This window comes from Rattus norvegicus, chromosome 4 (assembly GCF_036323735.1).
Source record: "Rattus norvegicus strain BN/NHsdMcwi chromosome 4, GRCr8, whole genome shotgun sequence".
Lineage (NCBI taxonomy): Eukaryota > Metazoa > Chordata > Mammalia > Rodentia > Muridae > Rattus > Rattus norvegicus.
This window is the reverse complement of record NC_086022.1, coordinates 15,127,653-15,150,445: the sequence shown is the minus strand read 5'-3', so window position 1 is coordinate 15,150,445 and position 22,793 is coordinate 15,127,653. Positions and strand designations below refer to the sequence as shown.

General features: G+C 39.9%; 1 protein-coding gene across 8 annotated transcripts in view; it reads right to left on the bottom strand.

Annotated features, from left to right (window-relative positions):
- Positions 1–22,793, bottom strand: part of Phtf2 (putative homeodomain transcription factor 2) — a 115,343-nt gene that overhangs the window by 72,238 nt on the left and 20,312 nt on the right. For 6 of the 8 annotated variants that reach the window (XM_063285715.1, XM_063285711.1, XM_063285710.1 and 3 more), the window contains one exon: positions 18,256–18,335. The exons of the other annotated variants lie outside the window; for them this stretch is intronic. In XM_063285715.1, coding sequence (XP_063141785.1) covers positions 18,256–18,300 — 45 coding nt within the window. In that variant the 5' untranslated portion in view covers positions 18,301–18,335. The remainder of the gene's footprint in view (positions 1–18,255; positions 18,336–22,793) is intronic. 8 annotated transcript variants of the gene reach the window in all.

The window sequence follows — 22,793 nt, the reverse complement described above, 5'->3', positions numbered from 1 at the left end:
TCATCTACTTTAGATACATAAAGTTTAAATGCTGAGGTGTTTTATCAGATTCCTAAGAATTATAAGTTAATATCCAATTTTATGACTTTTCCATATAAAAGGCCAAGTGCTGTCCTGGGAGGTATTTCATGTAGGGTGGAGAAAAACAGGAACATCTCCTAACATAACTGTGTATTCATGGGTCGTACTTCACTAGAAGCACTGGGCATGACTATCTCCCTGCGTATAACTAGCTTTCCAGTTCCTCCAACCCTGTCTGTGCTCTGAACAGGCATTCGTCAACAGAGCAAAATGAAAAGGTCACATGTACACAAGAACTGGACAGACATTTTTACTTACTCAAGCTGTAAATTAAATATTCACTTCGGTATATCTTCTAACACCAGTCAGAGATAGTATTAGGGTTTAAGAAAAAAACGGAAATCTCAGATATTTTGATGCCAATTGACAGCTATCAGATAATTTGTTTTACTGTGACATACCAAAAGGACAGTGACAAGATCTCCTCCCACCCCAGCCACATCCACAGTACTTCCTTTTTTACTTTAAGACTCCCAGCTGAGCTTTAGCTCACAGGACAGTCAGAACCTTCAGGAAGCTACTATCTAAGTCATTCATACCAGTTTAAAAGAGTCTCGTCCAGAGCTTGTAAAGCTGCAGGCGATTCACACTAAAGTCCACAGTAGTCAATCAAAGGAGATACCTGTACAAATCAACGTGACAAAGTCACTATTTTACTTACACCGAGGATGGCTGGGATAGAAAGGCAGACAGCAACAAATGCAGTTACGGGAGTGTGGAGGAGCCGACTACAGTGGCTCACACATTTATCCTAGCACTGGAGAAGCAGGCCTAGGTAGGTTTTTGAGTTCAAGGATGATATAATTGTCATCTCCAGTGCTTGCTGCCCCCAGTTGCTAAGCTAAGCCTGGTCCCAGAAGCTTCTAGCTCCCCACAATCTAATCCAGGCCTAGAATGTTTTCAGCCTCTGAGGCTTACTGCTGAATAAGCTCACCCTTCCTAGTTCTTTCTGAGCCCTGGCTGGGTGATTGAACTCAGCTCTTCTGCCTCAAAATCCTCCCCAAGCTGACTGATTCAATCTGCCTTCTCTTGGACTCTGAAGTTTTGCTCTGCTTAGCCTCAAACTAATTCTGTCAACCTATTCTAACCTGGCTCCTTCTCATTCTCTGGCTCATTCTGTCTTTACCTGTGTCTAGCTTGTTCTCTCTCCAACCTGTCTTTAGAAAACTCTCCCAGAAAAACTGCCTTTCTTCTACTCTTCTCTGCACTGCTCTCTTAGGAGACTCTTTTCCTCTCCTTGAGAGTTGGGCATATACTGATCTGTCAAAGAGTTGTCACTTTGTTGACCACTTGATAAGACATCACTTTCAAACCTAGGTGCTTCCTTCTACAAACTAACTTTACCTTCACTGTTTGGAATTGAAAGTGTGTACTAACGGCATGTCTGTATTCCAGATAGAGGGATTAAAGGTGTGTGCTAAGGTTGAGCCACACTACAACTAGAAACAGCTTTTCTCAGTAAAAAACACAATCTTGGGGTGCATTCACAGTGTAATCAAATGGCTGCAACATTTCCTCCTTTTTGTCTATTCATAACTGCAGCCCTGATCACCTGTCCTTCAGCAAATGCCCATTTCAGCACCAAGGTTTGCAGGCTGCACGTCTGATGAACCACCTGTCTGCTGTGCCGAGCTGTCTCCATGCAGGAGTCTGCTTCTGTGTAGTCCGTGCTGCTGTCTTTCTGTGTAGTCCGTGCTGCTGTCTTTCCGCATCCCTTCCTTCCTGGATTCACGCCTTTCATGTGGCTTTGGTGGAACCCACAGTCTTTTCATAGGCAAAAACCTCTTCAACTTAGCACACTCCATGAGTTCCATTCTGTTGTTCAAACATCTTTAACGTACACAGGTTGGTCTAATTCAGCAATCTGTGTTCTATACTCGAGTCTTCAGGTACTCTAACTCCCTCTTTCTGTTTATCAAGGTAACATCAGATCTTTATGAACCCACAAATAAACCGGAGAGTTGGGCATTTGCACTCCATGTCTGGCTCGTAAGCTGGGCTCCACACCTCCTCGCCAGGCTTCTTACACATTGTCAATGGACTGTCTTGATCTTCCATTTCTTTAGGTTCATAACTAACCACTTCCTGTTTCCTTATTTCCTGTCTCTTGTCTCTCAAGCATTTGCACTACCCTAGCTAATGTTTCTTGTTGTGCTGCTATTTTTCCATGTTTCTTGAGAGGAAACATACAGACTGCAATTGGAGGTGGGGAGGGGTTTACTCTGGTTATAAATGCGATGAGAACTACAGTGACTTTTTCAAGTACTGTGTCCATCCCCTCAACCCTATCCTGCTCTCACAGAATCTGAAACAGAGTTCCCGTATTTTAATGCAGGAAGAGTCTGTCTGTACAGTTAAAATGGTCCTGTGGGGCGCTCACTGTGCTTCCATGATGACCTGCTGTCTCAGAAGCTCCGGCTTCTTTCCTTACTCTGGGCTGGAGGCTCCTGCTGCTCTGGGGTCACCTGAGTTTCTTTGGGTGTCTAGCCAAACTCTAAAATCTGATGTTTCCTCTGGAGATGATCGCGGGCAAACTTCTCTGCAGATTCTGTCAGATGTCTCCTGTTCTAGGAAATATTTCTGTCAGATGTCCCCTGCTGTCTAAAACGCTGGTGGGCTTTCTTTCTTTCTAATCACATTACTGGGTTTCCCTTACAACCACGCTTAAGTAAGTATTGACACGGAGGCTTCCTGTTGCAGACTAGACAGTTATAGTTTCATAATTAAGCTTACGCTGTTTAGGATTTAAAAATGTTTTTAGGTGTAAAAGGATGTTTTTAGATTGATAAATGCCAAGGTATAATAGAAAGTGATTTAGGTCCAGAACGCTGAAGTCACTGAGATTAGACAGTACTTTCTCCAATTGCCAAACACTGGACTGGACATTGTGAATGTAATTCTTACCAGATAGTACATAGTTTATTGATGTTATTTCAGGCAAAAAGGAGGAAATGTTGGAGAATATTTGCTCAGATTGTGAACCCCAATACTGTAACTGGAAAAACATAGTTTTGGTGTGACTCAGTCCTAGCACACACCCTCTCTCCCAGAGCTCTCTTTTTATTGTAAATAAGTAGTTGTGGTGTGGCTCTCCCAGGCACATCCTTTTAACCCAAGAGCTTTCTGTAAACAAAAGTTAAAAAACTCAACTATAGGTCAAGAAGCAGAGCAAGTTACCAGTTAACAGGGAGTGAAAATAAGGAAGTAGAAAGGAGGATCTTTGAGTTGAAGGGTATTGAAGACAGCTTGAAGAAGGAGAAACAGGAGCTTTCTCCTTCTGGGATGGTGACAGAATAAGAAGGTCTCTCTACCTCTCTGACCTAGCAGGTTTTCACCACGTCATCTGGCTCCTAAATCTTCATTGAGAATACTGGGTTTGTTTTTAAAACAACATTCAACTCTCAGTTTTCTCATTATTGTAAGAGAACTTTTTGAAGAAATTTCCCTTTTTAAGAAGAATTCACTAAGTTTTTTACTCAGGAATCATATAATAGCAATGTTTGTATTAAAAGTTTCATTTGATAAATAATTTTTACAAATTGTGGGTTAAAGTGCTGATTATTAATAGTTATATTTAAACAAAACACAATTTCTAAGGCACCCAAGGTGAGACTACAAGATATCAAACTCTTAGCTAACTATTTGACAACTGCAACCTGGATCAACTGAGAACAGGAGGAAAGATTGAAGCCTGGTTATTGGATACTAGGAACTCGGGTTTCTAATTCTCTGCTAGCTAAAACAGTTAAAGTTAATAAGAATGGTAACAACAGCAATACCAATGAATAGTTAACAGAAAACGCCAGGCATATGCTAAACACACTAACCCAAACTCCACAGCACTGTACACAGTTAAATAGCAAACAGTAGACCACAGAAGTTCAAATCCAGACAGGTTAACTTTCTGGTTGAACCCTTGTCAGTAAGTCTGATAATCTTTAAATAGATTAACCCTACGGTTAAACCCTTATCAGTAATTCTGACACCCTAAAATAGGTTAACTTTAACAGTTGAAGCCTTGTTAGTAATTCTGACATCACACACACACACACACACACACACACACACACACACACACACACACACACACTGTTCTTTGGCTTGGACTCTCATCACCAAAGGGATTTGGAAAGGGCGGCATTAAATGTCTACTCATTTTCCTCAGACACTTCTGCTTCTACTGATCCGCATGGGCTGCCATGCCAACAGGGAAATGTCAGGTCCTGGTAATGTCAGGAAAAATATACAAAACCCTTCAGAAAATTGAACTTAGCCCTAAAAATATGAAATAGTTGATATAATCAGAGGGTAATCATAAGAATTAAATGTACTAATACATGGTTAACAATAGTAAAAACACATAAAAGCTCAAAAGACATTACATATGTCATCCCAATGACTTACCTTTTCCCTTGTATTGTAGAATAAGCAAAGAATATAAATGTGCATTGCATGCTTTAGTATTATTAATCACAGAATACACTGATTATTCCAAAATAAGACATCAAATAAGTCATGTGTACGCAATTTAAAAACTCAAGCACCTCCTCTGTGTGTGTGTGTGTGTGTGTGTGTCTGTCTGTCTGTCTGTCTGTCTGTCTGTCTGCCTGCCTGTGTGTTACTAGAAGTAACAAGGAGAGCTTCTTCATATTCTCAACGCTATGGCTATTAACATGCTTTGGTTATTTAAACAGCTTTGTAACTTTTAAAGACTACTTAACATATTATTCTTACTCAGTCATCAGCAATTTAAAGCAAACAAACAAACAAAAGAGGCCATGAAGCATAACTGAATTAACAAAAATTTATTTGGCTTCCTTCTAATTGCGTACACTGGGTAAAATTAACACAGTGAAAAGATGCAGGATGCTTTAGTTCAGGCCATCCAAATAGGAGTCTAAGTAACCCAGACCTCGTTTGAGCCAAGAAAAAGTGTGCTGTGGCACTACAGTTTCTACTGAGGAATTCTACAAGTCGGTCAACTGCTCTTGCAGGCTTAAAGAAGTAGGACAGAAGAAGTGAAATAGTCACCTACAGCCACTGGTAGACTTGTAATGAGCCATTTACCTAGATAAAACTGTGACTAAATACCTAGTCTTTATCAAATATGATCAGGTCAAATTAAGTCAAAATAAATTGGGAAACATTTCTCTATCTCTTTGGCAATCAGCCACACTGCACATTATCTGCAGTTAGATCCTACATTCACAGATCTTACTTACCCTTGTCTTCCCTCCACAGTTACCAGACTAATGTGGCCTCATTATTAGAACGCTTTCTATGGTCAGACAGAACACACTTTGATAATAAATGTATTAGCAGGAGAGATTGATTATGCTGCTGTGATAAGAGCTATGATAAACCAAATGTCACTGTAACACAGAGGCAGGAGAGTAATGGCTACTGTAAAAGCTATTCTCATGTAACTGTGAGACAGAGAAAGCTATCAACATCTCAGGATTTTACACCTAGAATAGCAAAAACCAATCAAAAGAAAGACCTCCCTGAAGCTATATGCAAGTAAGATAGTTCTCACTATTTTAATAGTGCCATCCAGGAATATAGTCTAATACTACCAGGGTCAAAGAGAACAGACCCAGAAGCCAACTCAAACAAGTTCCTTATGGAGGATGCAACACTGTTAAGGAGTGTAAGGAAAACAGAATGAATCAGTACACTACCTTAAGGGCCAAGAGGTCACAATCATCAGGACAAACTAACACACTGACTTTGTAAGTATGCTAGAAATTGTTATGGCTTAAGAGGCTCCGTTTTATGCTAGGCATCCATCGTGATACCCAGCAGCTGACTTCAGTCCCTGGAAAGTAAGCTCCTAGTGATCCTCTTTTAGTGACATCCCGACCCCCGCAGTGTACGGCCATGGTTATCTACTGCTATGGTGTGACTGGCTGCCTTGGAACTTGCTTATGCTGATACTGAAGACTGCTTGAGTTGCCCTAACCACCTAACTTGGCAGAACAGAACAGCTTTTGCTTGCTTACAGACACTGAAGGTTTTCGTGTGGTTTTCCCCTTTAAAAGTCCTTCCCCATAACCCTCCTTCTTCATGGTAATCTCAAATTTAGCTCAGAGATTGTTCATCTAGCTAGCAGCTAATCAATAAATCTTTAATTAGGTTGAGTCTGTGATCCTTTCCCAGGGGTCACAAATGCTATAACAGTAACAACTATATTATCTTATAAAGTCTTTCTTAAAAAAAAGGATTGTGAGACTAAAAACATTCTCCATGAATGTGTCTCCATGAAACACACACACACACACACACACACACACACACACACACACACACACACACACACACACTCTTGTTCTATAGGCACACTAGGTCTCCAGAGGATTATGAAAGATGCCCTTTAGGATAAGGCAGGCAAACTTCTATAAACTGTACCGAAAGGTGGCATTGAAACGCAAGGAAGCTGAAGGTCTCGGCCGCCATATGTAATGAGACTACAGCTCTCTCTGAAGCTCTCTTACCCACCTGTGAGACCCTAAGACTCGATGGTCTTAAAATGCTTTGGGGAAGGGCAACCACACTGGAGGCTGGGAGGCTGGAGAAAAGGCTGGGTACTAGGCTCAAAGGCCAACATCCAGGATAAAGAACGAGCTGCTCTTGATGGCAGACACTGCTGATCTTTGCTGGTAAGCAACTTGCAGTGAACACATTTTGTCTAAGGAGTCAACTCTTGGCCTGCTTTGAGACTTCTTGATGGTGCTCAGAAGTTTTATGTAACTCCTGAGAATAAGAGAAAGGAGATTAGTCCTCCCGCAATCATTGTATAACAGTGAAAATGGCAAAATGGAGCCCTTGGTCCAGAGTACCCGAATGATGAAAATGATGCTGGAGTGTTTATAGGCAGTCACTGCCTGGGCTCACTATGGTAAGGGCTCCAACAGGCCAAGAAACAAGCAACTGTGTATGCGTTAATAAAAGACAGTCATACACATACATATGTACATACATATGCACATACATTCATACATACATACATTCATACATACATACAGTCATACATACAACATATACATGCATATACATACATACATATATACATACATATGCACATACATTCATACATACATACATTCATACATACATACAGTCATACATACAACATATACATGCATATACATACATACATATATACATACATATGCACATACATTCATACATACATACATATGCACATACATTCATACACACACACACACACGTATATATGTAGTTTAACATCAGAAAAAAATCTGAAAGTTCTGTGAAGACACTTGGATTTTACACTGTATGTAAGAGGATACTTCTGAAGAACGTTAAGCAGGTAAGAGACAAGGCCAAGTTTTTGCAATAAGCCATCTGGGGCAGGAGTGAAGAGAAACTTCTGTTGCCAAGGATAAAGGAATACTAAGGAGACCAGAGCAGATTTGAGAAGCATTGTATTATATCAATTTCCTGAAAATGTTATGATTTCTATTTTCTTTCTGGCTGCATAAAATTCCATTTTGTATACATGCCACATTCTCTTTTTTCATTCATCTGTTCTAGAGAGAGAGAGAGAGAGAGAGACAGAGAGAGAGAGAGAGAGAGAGAGAATGGGGTGTGTGTGTGTGTGTGTGTGTGTGTGTGTGTGTGTGTGTAGTCCAGGCTGGTCTACAACTCAAGAGATTCCCCTGCCCCTGCCTCCCAGAGTGCTAAGATTGAGGGTGCGGACCACCATGCTCGGCCTGTAGCTGTTGTCTTCATCTGTAATTGCACTTCATCATGGGGGAGGTAACAGAAACAAGAAAGCAAACTAAAGCAAGATCTCACCTCACTCGCAGGAGAGAACATGCAGTCTGTCTGAAGGTTCAAACAGGAAAAATGTTAGTATCTAGTAAGAGTGCTTTATTCTCTGTGATTTAATCCTCAGTAGTGAGTCAACCGCTTTTATTTGAATAAAAACCATGGGTGATTCCAGAAAGCAATTTAGCATCTAAGTCACCCTGTTAAATAGCATTTACAAGTGTCTTTTTTTTTCTAGGACTATAAATATGGAGCAGTTTAGAAACAGTGCTTTGGTCTTTCCAGCCCCTCTCAAAGCTGGCATACTGGTCTAATTTTAGGCTGTCAATTGGTAGTTTACCAAATTACTTCACCATTATGTCTGTTACCATGGTTAAAGATACACAGACTGCAAGATATGTGGAACTTAGCTGGCAAATTCTTCAACCTTGACTAGTCTGTTTTAAATTCATTCATCAGAGAATTGTTAAAGTTCATTTCTAGTATGCCATAGAATGTTTACCCACAGACCAAACAACAACAGGCTTTGCCCACCAAGTTTAACTAACTCAAGCTATTTTTTACTTCCTCTCTGTTTGGACTTTTATAATTCATGGCAGAGTTGACAAAATCTCTAAAAAGTGGGCCTTTTAAAAGGCAAGAGGATAAATTCCCTAATCTTACAATGTCTCAATTTTTTTGTCTGTAAATTATACGTAACAGGAATAACTTTTTGTTGTTGTTTAGATTTGGGGATTTGCTTGATTTTGCTGTTCCTTTTGATGATGATGACGTAGTAAATTTAAGTTCTCATTAGGTAGCCCAGGCTGGACTTGAACTTTGTAACCTAGGATGGCCTTGAACTCAGAGAGACTCCTGTCTCGAGTGTTCTGATGATAAGTATGTGCTACCACAATGAACTAGAAAAGATAACTTCCAGGAACATTTCCTAATTGTGATTCTTTAGTATAAGATATCCTCAAACAGAAGGAGTGTGATAAGCTCGGGCAAGAGCAAAGAAGTGAAAACTACTGCAGGGCCTGTCAGCAAAAACAAACCATGGAACCCAGCTCCTTCAACTGTGGTCCAGTACCTGAGTGCACTCACAAAACACTAGCAACTAGAAAGGCTTCTGTCTGCACAGCTACAACACTTAATTCAAAATCAGAGTGCATCTAAGGGCCTGCAGCACCCACAGCTGCACTGCTGCCTAGCTTCTGAACACACACACACACACACACACACACACACACACACACACACACAGACAGATACACACACACACAGACACACACACAGACACACACACACAGACACACACACAGACACACACACACAGACACACTGTCTGCATTTGTACACACAGTCTGCATTTGTACACTCACACACACAGTGCATTTGTACATTCACACACACATATACACACACACATACAGTCTGCATTTGTATACATACTCACACACACACACACACACACACACACACACACACACACACACACAGTCTGCATTTGTATGCTGTCCTGCCACTCGTAACTGTCTGCGTTATGAACTGCAGTGTTTTTACTACGTAAATCGTTTTTCTGGTCTTTATGGAAACAGAAGGTTATAATTTCTGAAAAAAGAATCGTTTGACATTTTCCTACCATCATTTCTCTGCATGTTAAATTGGTATGTCTTTGGATTGTACTACGTTCCAATGTTTGGTTTTAAAAACGACTGTTTGACTTGCTGACTTGAGTTCCACTTAAAAAGGGAAAGTTAAATGATGTCTGGGAAGACAGTTCAGTCATTAAGGTACCTGTCTTGAAAGCAATGAGGATTTGCACTGACTCCTCAGAACCCACGTGAAAAAGCCAGGCATAGCAGCACACAGCACACCCTCTAATATCCCTGAAGCCAGGCACAGCAGCACACAGCACACCCTCTAATATCCCTGAAGTCAGGCAGTCTAGGTTACTTGGCAAGTTGCAAGGCAGGGAGGCAGACCATCTCAAAAAGAAAAAAAGAAGGAAGGGTGGATGCCCACGCAAACACAAATTACTAATAAATTTTGGCTTGAGATTTGGTACAAAATGATACAAGAGCAGTAGAAGTTCAATAAGGAAAACTTCTGGTCAAGATGAAGGAATCTTTAATCTGGGTGGAGAGCAGGTGAGCAGGTCACTGACCTGATGATAAATGACTGCCCTCAGGAAGGTGGGTCTACCTTAAGCTACAGTAAAGGAATATGAGGAATACTAAGCACTTTACTGAGATGATGTACCTCTCCTTCTCAGAATTCCTACCCGTTAGTGCAGCCTCTACAAGCAGCCTTGAAGTTCCGATTATAAGTATTGCCTTATGTATATTTATTAGGACAATAAAGATACTAAAAGAAGCTCTTGGGAAACCTGTTACATGGAAATATGGTTGGTAACCTCACTGTCACCACCACCACCATTACTGTGGTCAAAGTCACTGTATACATACACACACACACTACGAACCAAAGCTTAAAAGAAGTGGGTACCTCTCAAAGACGCTCACATTAGAAGTCACCTTTAAAACCTCTCAAATCAAATGTGTGAATTATGTAAGTCTTCAGAGGCCAGGCAGATGGATGGCCCTAAAAGTGCCTATGCTAGGGTTGGTGACTGAATCCATCTCCATGGATGGCAAGCACTGGCTCCCAGAAACTGCTCTCTGACCTCCAGACCACCCCATGGCATACACCTCACCCCATACAAATATAAACAAACAAATAGGGGTTGGGGATTTAGCTCAGTGGTAGAGCACTTGCCTAGCAAGCGCAAGGCCCTGGGTTCGGTCCCCAGCTCCGAAAAAAAGAAAAAAAAAAAAAACAAACAAATAAATGGACTTTTAGGGTACACCACACCTACCTTTATTTTAAAAAATGTTCTGAAGAACGAGGCAGCTGACTTTGGGTTGGGTTGTGACTGTGCCCAGGTTTCAACCTGTATCCACAGTGCACTGGGAACTAGGTTTCTCAAAGTCAAACTCCTGACTATATGCCATGCTTTCCGGGCTACAGATACCCAAATTGGTGGGTGTGGGTAAAAATTCAAGAACCTTCAGAAGAATAGAGGGAAAAATCCTAAGTGAAAGGGCAAATATCATAGCAACTAGATTAACTAAAGTATTTCGACTAAGACTAGACTTACTTTTGAACAGTCATGACCAGTAACCAAACAGGCAAAATTGAGGTTTTAAAATGATACTTCATTGTGACTCTGCTTATAACAGTTAGAAAGCAAACATCAATTTAAGGCCCACTGTTCTAACACTGGGTATCAGAAGTCTGAGAGTTTGGAGCCCCATTCACAAGTAAGGGTCATTTTTAACTCCATGAGAATCTTAATCCATTTTAAAGGACTCCATCAAGTTTGGGACAGCAATTCCTCTGATGATATTGGCCATTATGAAGAGGTAGTCGTGGCAATAGGGGGACACCTTTACAGCAGCTGCAGCATGTTTGAAACCATGACGTCACTTTATATATCCCAAGAATTAATCTATCATTTGAGGAAGCTACTCAAAGGGCCAAGCACACACGTGCTGGCCTGCAGTCTCTCCTTCCCCAGATCCCACCGCTCTTTATTCTTCCATCTGCCGCCCTCACCAGGCTGTGGAACACATCCACAGGCCGTGCTCAACTTCCGCCTGCTACCTCCTCGACAGAAGAGACCAGAGTCTTTTTCATCAACTCGAATTCTCTTAAATGTCTGAGTAACAGCTAGGGATTTGGAACCTCTGGGCCGACCACTGTTGCCCCGGTAAAATACCATCTCTGGCCCTGCCGTGGCTACAGACCAAACTCTCGCCCACTAGAAGAAGTATGTGTAACACAGACAGTCATCGGAGAAACTGGTGAGTACTGGGAGACATTTTAGTTTCTTTTTAAATCCCATCAGCAGTTGACTAATAGTAGTTTTAAGACTGGGAGCTCATAGTTATTAAGCAATTCATACAATACTTCAAAACCTTTTAAAATTCCTAATTAACTTACCCCTCACAATTTGCCTCATACAAAAGGAAGAGCAACGCACCGAGACTAAACATCTCCGGTATTACAAGCTAGAAAATCTCACAGCACAAACACAGATCCAGACTCTTAAGGACAAAGAGCCCCGAGGGTAAAGGCAGCTGCTGCCCAAACATGAGAACCAGAGTTCACTCCCTGGGAACTACATTGTAAAGGAAGGATTGACTCGAAAGTTGTCCTCTGAGCTCCACACATACCCATGCACGCATGCACACATACTCAATCACACACACTCAACACATACACTGCCTTTTTACACACACACACACACACACACACACACACACACACCACTTAAATGGATCATTTTAAATTATGTCTTATTCTATGCTGAGGGTTTGCCTGTGTGTGTGTACATATACCACAGATGCTGCCATGAGGTAGCGAGGAACTAAATGCGGTCCTCTGTAAAAGCAGAAAGTGCTCTCAGCCACTCTCCATCTCTCCAGCCCTGTAGTTACATTGAAAAACTGATGTATATTAAGAATATGGCTGGGCTTGGGGATTTAGCTCAGTGGTAGAGCGCTTGCCTAGCAAGCACAAGGCCCTGGGTCCGGTTCCCCAGCTCCAAAAAAAAAAAAAAAAAAAAAAGAATATGGCTTAAGGAAAGAAAAAAGGAGAGACCACAATATGCTCAATGTTCTGTGGCTTAGTGCTTCTTGTTCAGAAAGCCGTACTTTGAGTGAACGTCTGAATAACACTTTCAGCTGCAAGGAACCAAAATATCCAATAGCCTGAATGAGTAATTTTTCAAAAATATTAATATGGTAGCCAAAGTGGTGACTCATGCCTTTAATCCCAGCCCTTGGGAGGCATAGGCAAGCAGAGCTGTTGATCTGCCTGACCCGAATAGCACGCTCTAGGCCAGTCAGGGCAGCTGTCTCACTAAGTAACAATAATGACATAAAACAAAAGGGTAACTTTTATCTCACACATAGAGAAGATCAAAAGCAAGACGTTTTCAGTGTTAATTCTGCAGTTTACAAAGTCCAGAAAAATTTATTCATCATTGAAATCAGCTATTATGAACTTATTGTCACATTCCTATGGAAACAAGGTCACTATAAAAAGTGGTGACAGCAGGATTTTATCCAACAGAAGTCCAAAGATATGAGATGTCCTCCATTTCATTCATTCAGCTAACTTTAAAGTACTCAGTACTCTCTCTCTCTTTCTTTCGTTCTTTTTTTCATTCTTTTTTTGTCCTTCTTTCCTTCCTTCCTTCCTTCCTTCCTTCCTTCCTTCCTTCCTTCCTTCCTTCCTCCTATTGTTACTGCTGCTGGTTATCTTTTTAAGAAATGGAAGCCTTTTCTTAGAAGTCTTCCTTCATTTTCATTAGTGAAAATCAGGACACATGCCCTAATCTAAAGCGGACATTGGCAGGGAAACAGAATGCCATCATCAGTTGGAAGTAACTGAGGTTTCCCTCCCCTGAGAGTTTATACAGTCAGTCTCTATTTGTCTAGGGACTATGGACAATGAAAATTTCTAAGCGAGTTGAAGCTCTTAACAGGGAAAAGTCTTGAATGGAGTGTATTCTTGAATATATTCCAGTCCTCCATAGATCATTTCTTCTCAGAGAAAAACAAGGGTCCAGAGGTGCCCCCAGGTTGGTCCCCATTACACACATAACACCCCGTGTGGTAAAAGAAAAATGTTAACTCTAGAGAAGCAGAGAAGGGAAAAGAAGCAGAAGCTGGATTCAGGGGACTCTGCTTGTTTTAGCATTTAAGCCGATACATTCCCCTCCTGGTTTGGGTTGGAGTCATCTCACAAGGAAATCCTTACACAGAAAGACATTAAAATAAACAACAGCAGTAGTTTTGGAAACTGACAACAGACACTTAATACTTCTTAACCATCTATACGATGCTGTGCAGGTTAACCTGTTGCAGATTTGGTTTTATGCTTGTATTATTTTAATTAGGTCCCCAAGATTGCAGGGGAATCCCACGAGTAAGATGCTGAGGGTCCCTGCCCCCCAGTAGGTTCTGATTGGTAAATAAAGTTGCTGGCAGTCAATGGCTGGACAGGGAGACAAAGGCAGAACTTTTAAGATTTGGCAGGCAAGACAGAACCAGCATGCTGGGTTTGGGGGTGGGGTGGGGTGGGGTAGCACAGGACAAAGACACAGCCAGCATGTAAGAGTCGGGGAAGAGCAGCCCCCTCCCCCTCCCCCACTGAGTCTAGGGCAGCAAAGTAAGAGTCAGGAGTATCAGAAGGGAGGCATTAGCAGTGTGAAGATTGGGAGTGGCCCAGCCATTGAGCTGATTAAGGCATATTAAATATAAGGTTGCACGTGCGTGCGTGCATGTGTGTGTGTGTGTGTGTGTCTGTCTGTCTTTCATTTGAGAGTCCACAAGATTAGGGCAGGTAGTGAGGAACTCGGCTGTTGTAGCTATGGGCAGTTAATAAGCGATCACGCTACCAATCTGAAACGCTCTATACTTGTATTTACAAACACACATAAAAACACTCACAGATGCCTGTGTACATATGTGGCACATGTGTACACATCACGACTTAACTAAGAAAGTAGAGGATCTGAAGTTCCCAAATATTTATAATTAACACGAGTTACAAATGAAGTTCATGTTACTCCGGATAGCTGGTTTAAGTTAATGAATGAATCCCACTCTTGGCTAACATTAGGCAACACTGGCCACAAAGCATGCATCTGTGGGACTTGAGAGACGGTTAAATGTGTATGCTGAGCTTGTAGAAGACTCAAGCTGAGTTCCTAGCACATACAGCAATCAACTCAAAACCACATACAGGGAGATCAATGACCTCTTCAGGCCTTCGTGGGTACCACACATAGGATACATATATGAACAAGATCATGCACACACAAAAACACAGAGAGACATATACACACACATAAAAATAAATCATTAAAACAACCACAGGGGTTGGGGATTTGGCTCAGTGGCAGAGCCCTTGCCTAGGAAGGTAAGGCCCTGGGTTCGGTCCCCAGTTCTGAAAAAAAGAACCAAAAAAAAAAAAAAAAACCACAAAATTTCAAGCAAGTTTTACTGTTGGCTACTGTACTCCAAGTTTTTAATTCCCATATATTAGTGCCTCTCTTTGCTAGTTGTTTAGGGGTTATTTGTACATCAACCTCCTTTTATACATTTGTCTTCTAAAATCAACCTCATTTTCTCTAATTTGACTTGTATATTCATAAAACTTTATTATCACTAGATTTTTTTTTAAAAAAAATAATTCTCAGTGTGTCAACTAATTACCTATGGGTTTATATTTAAGATAGTTGTGTTATAAAGAACATTCGACTGTCCGTTATTACCCTGAACTGTCTTGCTTCTCTCCTGTTGTCCTGTGTTGCATAAGCTGTACCTGCAAGGTAACCGAAACTACTTTTTTAGTAATAGGAACTTGCAAGCTGCTCATGATTTTAACTATGTAGCATTAAATGAAGGGTAAGACAGAACTGTAGGGAACTTTAAAACTACCAAAGTAATCAATGCACAAATAAAGATCCCTCATATGTAATTTTATTTTCTAAAAACATTGATTCTAATTGAAAATGTTTTGTTTTACATCCTTCTGGAAATGTCACATCTGATATTAGAGTTCAAGTTCAAAACGGCTCATGAGCTATTGGAGCTAATTAACCTTTGGTATTCAAACAAAAACAGCAATGGAACCATTTTCCATGAGGGAAGAGTGACTCTAAGGTGAGTGGAACAAGTAACCAAGGAAACAAGGTAGACACACTCTGAGTTTTATGTGAGTGGTAATACCAGTCTAGGTTGAATACTATTAATGACAGTCAGAAAAACAAACTATTAAATATTAAAATGTTTAAGGTATATAATCCAGGACATATTAACTAGCATCCAAACCAAATGTGACATTTCATATGTGTAAACATTATATATATATATATATTTTTCCAAATATACATACCACTTATTTTAAAGTGGTAATTGGAGCCCAAAGAATTTTTTGCCTGTGCTCAAATAATCAGCAAGCATCAAGTTCTTAAAGCTTCTTAGGGACGGAAAGCACTTTTAAAAGGCTCTGTCAAAAACAAACTTGTCTGAACAAAGACGTGTGAGGGGAACTCTCAAGGTATATTTCAACACACACACAGTATTGGAAAGCATCCTGCAGAAGCACATGCAACTCTAGGAAAATCATTCCCTAGGAAGCAAAATAAACCATAAATAAGAATGATTGCAACAAAAATGTTTCGTTTTCATCAGAAGCTTCAAAAGAGAAACTGAAAACCTAATTCAAAAAATAAGTCATATACACTGAAAAATATCATTACAGTATATTATAAAACACTTGTAAATCATACACATGCATGCACGCACACACACACAGTCATGTAAACGATAAAGACATTAATCAGAACTTTTAGTCATTGGTCAATAGTAGAACACTTATTAAAAAAACAATTTATCATATAGTCCTAAATCCACAAGTAACCTTACAGTAAAATGACCAAGAACAGATAAGTACACAGTGTTACTTGAAGGGTACTACTGGACTGTGTGATATGAGACTGTTTTCAAGTACTGTTCAGCAACTAAGGTGCACAGGTCAACTCTAGTCATGACTTCAAGTCTTATGGGAAGCACAGCCACGCCAACTCAGGATAATGTTTTGCGGCCATTTTTATACAACAGCAGAGCTGATTAACTATAACAACTTCATAAACTTAGAAAGCTACACCTATGTGATCCAGCCTTTATAGAAAAGTCCACCAATCTTAATTCAGAGCACTATTTTCCACTGCTTATCTACTTCCTATCCACAAAGGGTGAGATCCTCCAGAAGGAATTACAAAACAAAATCTCACGCGTGGCATTTGCACTCCCTCTCCTGAAACCCTGTGAAGATGAGGAATGAAAGACTATTTTGAGAGCCAGTAAGCCATAAAGAACTAAAAATGATGGCCTCTGGGGAACAGAACTGAGGGACTAGGTAAAGACAGAAAAAGGTACTACGTTGTTGGGGCTTTTTTATTTTTTTAATAACAAGTTTAATAATAAGCAATAATCTCTGAAAGATCCATATGGTTTTCTGAAAGAAAACAAAATTTAAAGGTCAGCTTGTTCTGACAACTCCCTCATAGAAAATACATAATTGAATCTGCTGGTATAATTTTGGGAGACTTTTTTACAAGTGTTCTCTAGAATCTTAAGTTACACATGTCCAAAACATCTAAATAAATTACCCTCAGACAGGAGCAGTGTCATTCACCTAAATGTATGGAAGGATCCGCCAAAAAGTTCATTTAGCCAAGTGTGTTCTATAAATGACCTTAAGTGAAATTCTAAACTCCCTACACTAAAGGCTAGAGAAAATTATAGATACATTACTCTCATCAGTAGAAACTAGAAAACTGTGGGGGGGGGAAATATATATATATACATATATATATATGTATATATATATATCAAATGTGTGTGTGTGTATTTGTACGGATTTATCTAATTTTTTATTCCTACTTTTTTGGGGAATTTTATATTCCATCTCGTTAGAACTTTAAAGGCAACATCACTAACAGATCATGGCGCTACAATTCCAACACTGATTCTTCAATGAAGAACTTCATACAGAAAGCAAGATACTATCTGTATGCCTGTGGTATATTTTACCAAGAATTAAATAACATACCCTTAAAACAGACTAGATTCTCAGATTTGTCCCACTTTTAAATGTTTTAATTATCATATCACCAATTCAAAAGTTTAAATTGTCTGGCTTGCTTCACATAGCAGAAACAAGTATATAATTATATTTTTAATAAAAATCTAAGAACTAAAACCTCATCAGTGTTTTTAAGGACTAAAAGTAGCTCAGTGGTAGGATATCCACCTCATAAGTATAAAACCATGGGTTCAGTGGGTATTCCCAAGGGTAACAAGAAATGCTTTAATATGTAACAATAAATGTAATTCACCACGAACACTAAAAACTAAGGCTATTAGACTTTTTACATAAGACAAATCCTGACAATATAGTATTCTTTTAGTAGAGAGAGAGAGAAGAAAAAAGGCAATAAAACTTGGAATACTTCTATTTCTCCTTACACAAACAGTCCTGGAGACTCGCCATAGATTCTAAATAGCAGTGATTAGCTAGCTACTTTGAGATCTTAGGAGAAAATTAGAAGAAAATGTTTTAGGCACTGTTTTTCTAATTTAATGAAAGATAATATAAGGAAAAAGAAAAATTACAATAATATCATCTTCTTCTGCCCCAAAACCTATTTAGTCTTTCCTTTTGGCAAAAGCTGACTTAAATTGATTGCAGAAAATCCACATCGATTTGTGGTATTCAAACTGTTAGAAAAATGAAAAGCTTGGGCTATCAACTCACCTTCTTCTGATACCAGACTATAGCATCTGTGACTCTGGACGCCATTTATTCCATTGAAATTACTCATTCGTCATTTTACGCTGTACAGAGAGAAAAACATGCAGTGACTTTACCCACCATCCAGAAGGAGTCTAAGAACATGCACACATGCACTCTGGTCATGTGTGAAGTAAGGGTATGACTACACTTAACTACCCCTCCCTCATTCCAAGTTTAGCACAGGTCCTCTTAAGCAAACAAAAATCAGTTGTCATAATAAAGTTGTTTTTAGATGGCTACAGTAATACAATGTCCCTAGAAAATAAACTGTTATCTAAGGAAAAGAAATCTTTTAGATAAGTTTCAGAATATTCCAGGCTTTATGGGAAATTTTATCCTTATAACTAATATATAATAGAAATGAACTCATTCACAAAGTAACAGGTTAATTTTTCTCTACTTTCTATCAAAGAGCCAGCATCAATTGCTACAGCTAACAGATGTCTCGGAAGAAATGACTGAATCTTAAGTCATATATTTTTATAATAAAATCAAATTAACATCAAGACAAGCTTATTAAACATTAAGCCAATATCATAGTTAATTACACAGAAATAATACCTCTAAGAACATGTCAAATACCAGTTAGCGGGTATTGAGAAATATAATCTTTCTTTTATTTATGTAAGTCAGACAGTTCACAGCCTACAAAGATTTCAGACTGACAGCAGGATGCTTTCCTAGTCACAGAACAGCAATGCCACAGACAGCACCTCTGCTCTGCAGATTCTGGGCAGAAGCCTCAATGCAAACCAGCACCCTGAGAGCCCACCCAGGACCAGGGAGGCTAAGGGAGAAGGGCAGTGTCAGGTACAAATCACCGTACATATGGAAGGAAGAAAACTCATCAAAACAAGAGACCTGAATTCAAACATTGGCTCCAATATCTACTATTTAATACTGGAGAAGTCACGGAAGCTCCTTAAACGTTGGTGGCCTTCACCTATGAAAGCAGGAGGAATGCATGTGTCTATTTAGCCACTGTAGGCTTTTGTGACCAACAAATAACGTATATAAGCTACAACAGAGCACAACACATACTACATGTCAACTATAATTAACCTTTTTATTTAAAAGTTCTCCAATTCAGTAAGAAAATACTTAGTTTCCTTTCCTGGGGAAGTCTAAGTGCAGTAATAGTTAGGTTTATTGACAACAAGAATAAAAGTAGCTGTCTGGAGCTCCTAAGAGACAATGTCGGTCCCGACTACACATTATTTAGAGGTGTCTGTGTCCTCCTCCTTTACTTCTCTCACCACTCGGTTTTGTTTGTGTTTTGTTTTTACAGAAGCTCTGCCTTATTGACTTAAGATCTCCTGTTTGGGTTTTTGCCTTACATGTCGTCTCTGGGGTGATCAATTCATTTAAAGCATATTTTCTCACGATTTTCCCAAATGAGTCTACAAAAGGTCTATTTACAACATTGCACCCCCAAACTGTCTGTTTTGTCAAGACAACTGTATACACTTTGCAAACTAAACACAATCTCCCATCATGCAAGCTACAATAAATGAATAAATGGTACAAAAATTAGCAAATTCTCACCCTTTCTTATTCTACCCAAACTTGGTGGAAAAAATTCCAGATTATCTATGTATATTATAATATGTATATATGTAATAATACTGAGGGTCAGCAAGAGAACTCAGTTCCCAAGCATGACAACCTAAATTCAAACCCCAGGACTCACATGATGAAAAAAGAGGATGGTGTCTAAGCAAGTTGTCCTTTGACATGTGCCCATGTGCACCATGGCACAGACAGACAGACAAACGATAGGAGTTAAACAAAACAAAAAGAAAATCATGAATAAAAATAAGAATAACCTATGCCTCAAATAAAAGGATCTAAACAGTCAATTCCTGTTTGAAACTTCCAGATTTTAATTTATTCTTCTTGTATGTATATACAAGCCACAGTGCTTGCAGACAGGCTCCCTACCTTTGCATGGGTTGTGGAACAGAACTCGGGTTGTCAGGCTTGCCTGCTTCCTCATCTCCGCAGCTCACAACAGCAAAACTGACTCAGTGAGCAACACTTGAAAATAAACGTCACCTAACAACTATTAGTTACATAAAGTATTCTCTAAACTTTAGTTATATAGATCTACAGGACTGAAACCTTAATTTTCTGTTTTAAAGAAAATCCGCTTTGGTAAGGTGTGTGCTTTACAGATCTATTTAATACTTTTTCTAGCATCAACAACCTTTCAGTGACACTGAGGGGTTCAGTCCTAGTTTTAAAGCAGGTTATACAACATGCTGAGGCAGATTCCTGAAGCAAACACCTGACAAAGCACACTCACAATAAATGATTTTCAGACAAATAAAACTTAGCAAAAGCAAAAAGACAACAAATTTCAAATGAGTAAACAAAAGTACTTAATAGACAATGAATGATTTTGTGGGCAACTAAAGCCTTTTTCTGACTTTTATCCTGTAACAGTCCAAGCTTGCAGGCTTCAGGCTTCTCATCTCTACTGTAACTGTCCCTGTTAAATAACCTTGTTAATAATAAACTATATTCAGGTTAATGTAAGACCTCTCTGTAGGTGTTTGTATCCATGTGTTTACATGCATGCCAGAGGTCAGCTTGCACATCTTCCTTCACCTTTCCTGCACTGCATTTTTAATAGGGATGTATCTTTATTTTATGCGTATGGAGTCCTATGGAGTCTTTCGCCTGCAAGCATGTATGTACACCGCGTGAATGTCTGATGCCCACAGAGGAGGGAAAGAGCCTAGGGAACCGCACAATTTGTTGTTTTCACTTCCAGGGGTTTTGTTTGTTGTTCATTTTTTACTTTTGTTTTGAGGGGTTTGTTTGTTTGAGCTAGATTCTCTCTATAAAGCCCTGGAACTCAACATGTAGAGCAGACTGACATCAAAGTCACAGAGACCCACCTGCCCACCTCCCCAGTACTGGGATAAAAGGTGTGTGCCGTGATAGGCATGGAATTGGGAGTTATAGAGGGCTGTAAGTTGCCATGTGGGTGCTAAGAGCCAAACCTGGGATAGGCGCTCCTACTCACCGAGCATCTCTTCAAGCTCGCTACTTTCCTTCTGAGACAGTGTCTCTCACTGAACTGGGAGCTCACCGGTTCAGCAAGGCTGGAGGCTAACCTGCTCCAGGAACCCTCCTGTCTCTGCTCCTGTAAGCACTGAGGTGTCAGGGATGCTCCCCGACGCCCAGCAAGAACATGGGTGTTGGAAATCTGTTCTCAGCACCTCATGCTTGTGTGGCAACTGCATTACCCCCTGAGCCATTTCTCTAGCCCACTAAATCCTTTTTATAATCAATCATCTCCAAGGATGGGTATCACAGTAAGAATAAGTCTGTTAACTGCAGGCATGACATTTCAACTTTGCTATCAGTTAATTCTGTTTGTAACCTAGGGTTAATCACTGTATCTATCAAAATACCTGAAGTGTTCTTTATTTATTACACTTCTGCATTTATGATGCCAAAGGTTAGCTTTCAATGGGAAGGCGACTACAGGAGGGATAGTGGGTGAAGGGTGCTCTCCCTGTAATAATGACCAGGAGGAAGATTCTTTGTACAGATCTACATGTTTTAAAAAAGCCAGATTTTTAACTATCTTCAAAGTGCTCTATGAAATGTCATATATTATAGTGTTATTACCCTTATTATTCTGGAGCCAATTCATGTTCCAGCACGCCTCTCATGATGCTCAGAAAACAAATTATTCCCACTTGACACTTTGCTTCTGCCTTTTATTCCCATTCAGTGCTTTCTCCACTCTCCATCTCAACTGCAAAACAAAACCTTCCAAACAAGTGCTTCCTTGAACTAAAAGTTGGTGTTTGCTCTCTCTCCATCCACACTGATGCGGAAGTATGACATCTAGCTTGCAAACAACCCAGCCATACAGGTCTCCTGATTCAGTGTAAACACTTGAGGGAACAGAGGCCATGTTCTTCCTTTGCATCTCCCTGGGCACCTACTACTATGACTGCAGCAGAGGACAGAGCAGATGAACAGGCACCAGGAGGATTCTAGTTCAAACTTTAGGGCCATGCACTGCCGTTCAGTTCCTGGGTTCTCGGCACTGAAGCTCTTCACCAGATCTAACCCTTAGGTCCACAAAGACTAGAAAGAGTGGCTCCAATTATGCACGATCCCTCTGAATTATTTTACACATCTAAAAATACTAGATGAATCTATATGAGGTTTAACGTGGTACGAATTATCAGATGAGCGTGTTTTAAAGATAGTTTCTCCTCAGGCCCTGTGATTTCATTATTACTACCTTCCCTAATAACTTTTCATCACCTGTCTGGTCACAGAATAAGACTCCCAACTACCTTAGAACTATATATCAACATTCACTGCCACACTCTAACCTATTAACCAACCCTGCTGCACACAGTCCTCTCATCTTAAGTTTCAACCATACCTTACTTGTCTACCTCTGCCAAAGGGGCCTTCTAAATTCTACTTTCTCTACACAATCCCCCCTCACCCTCCACTAACAATCT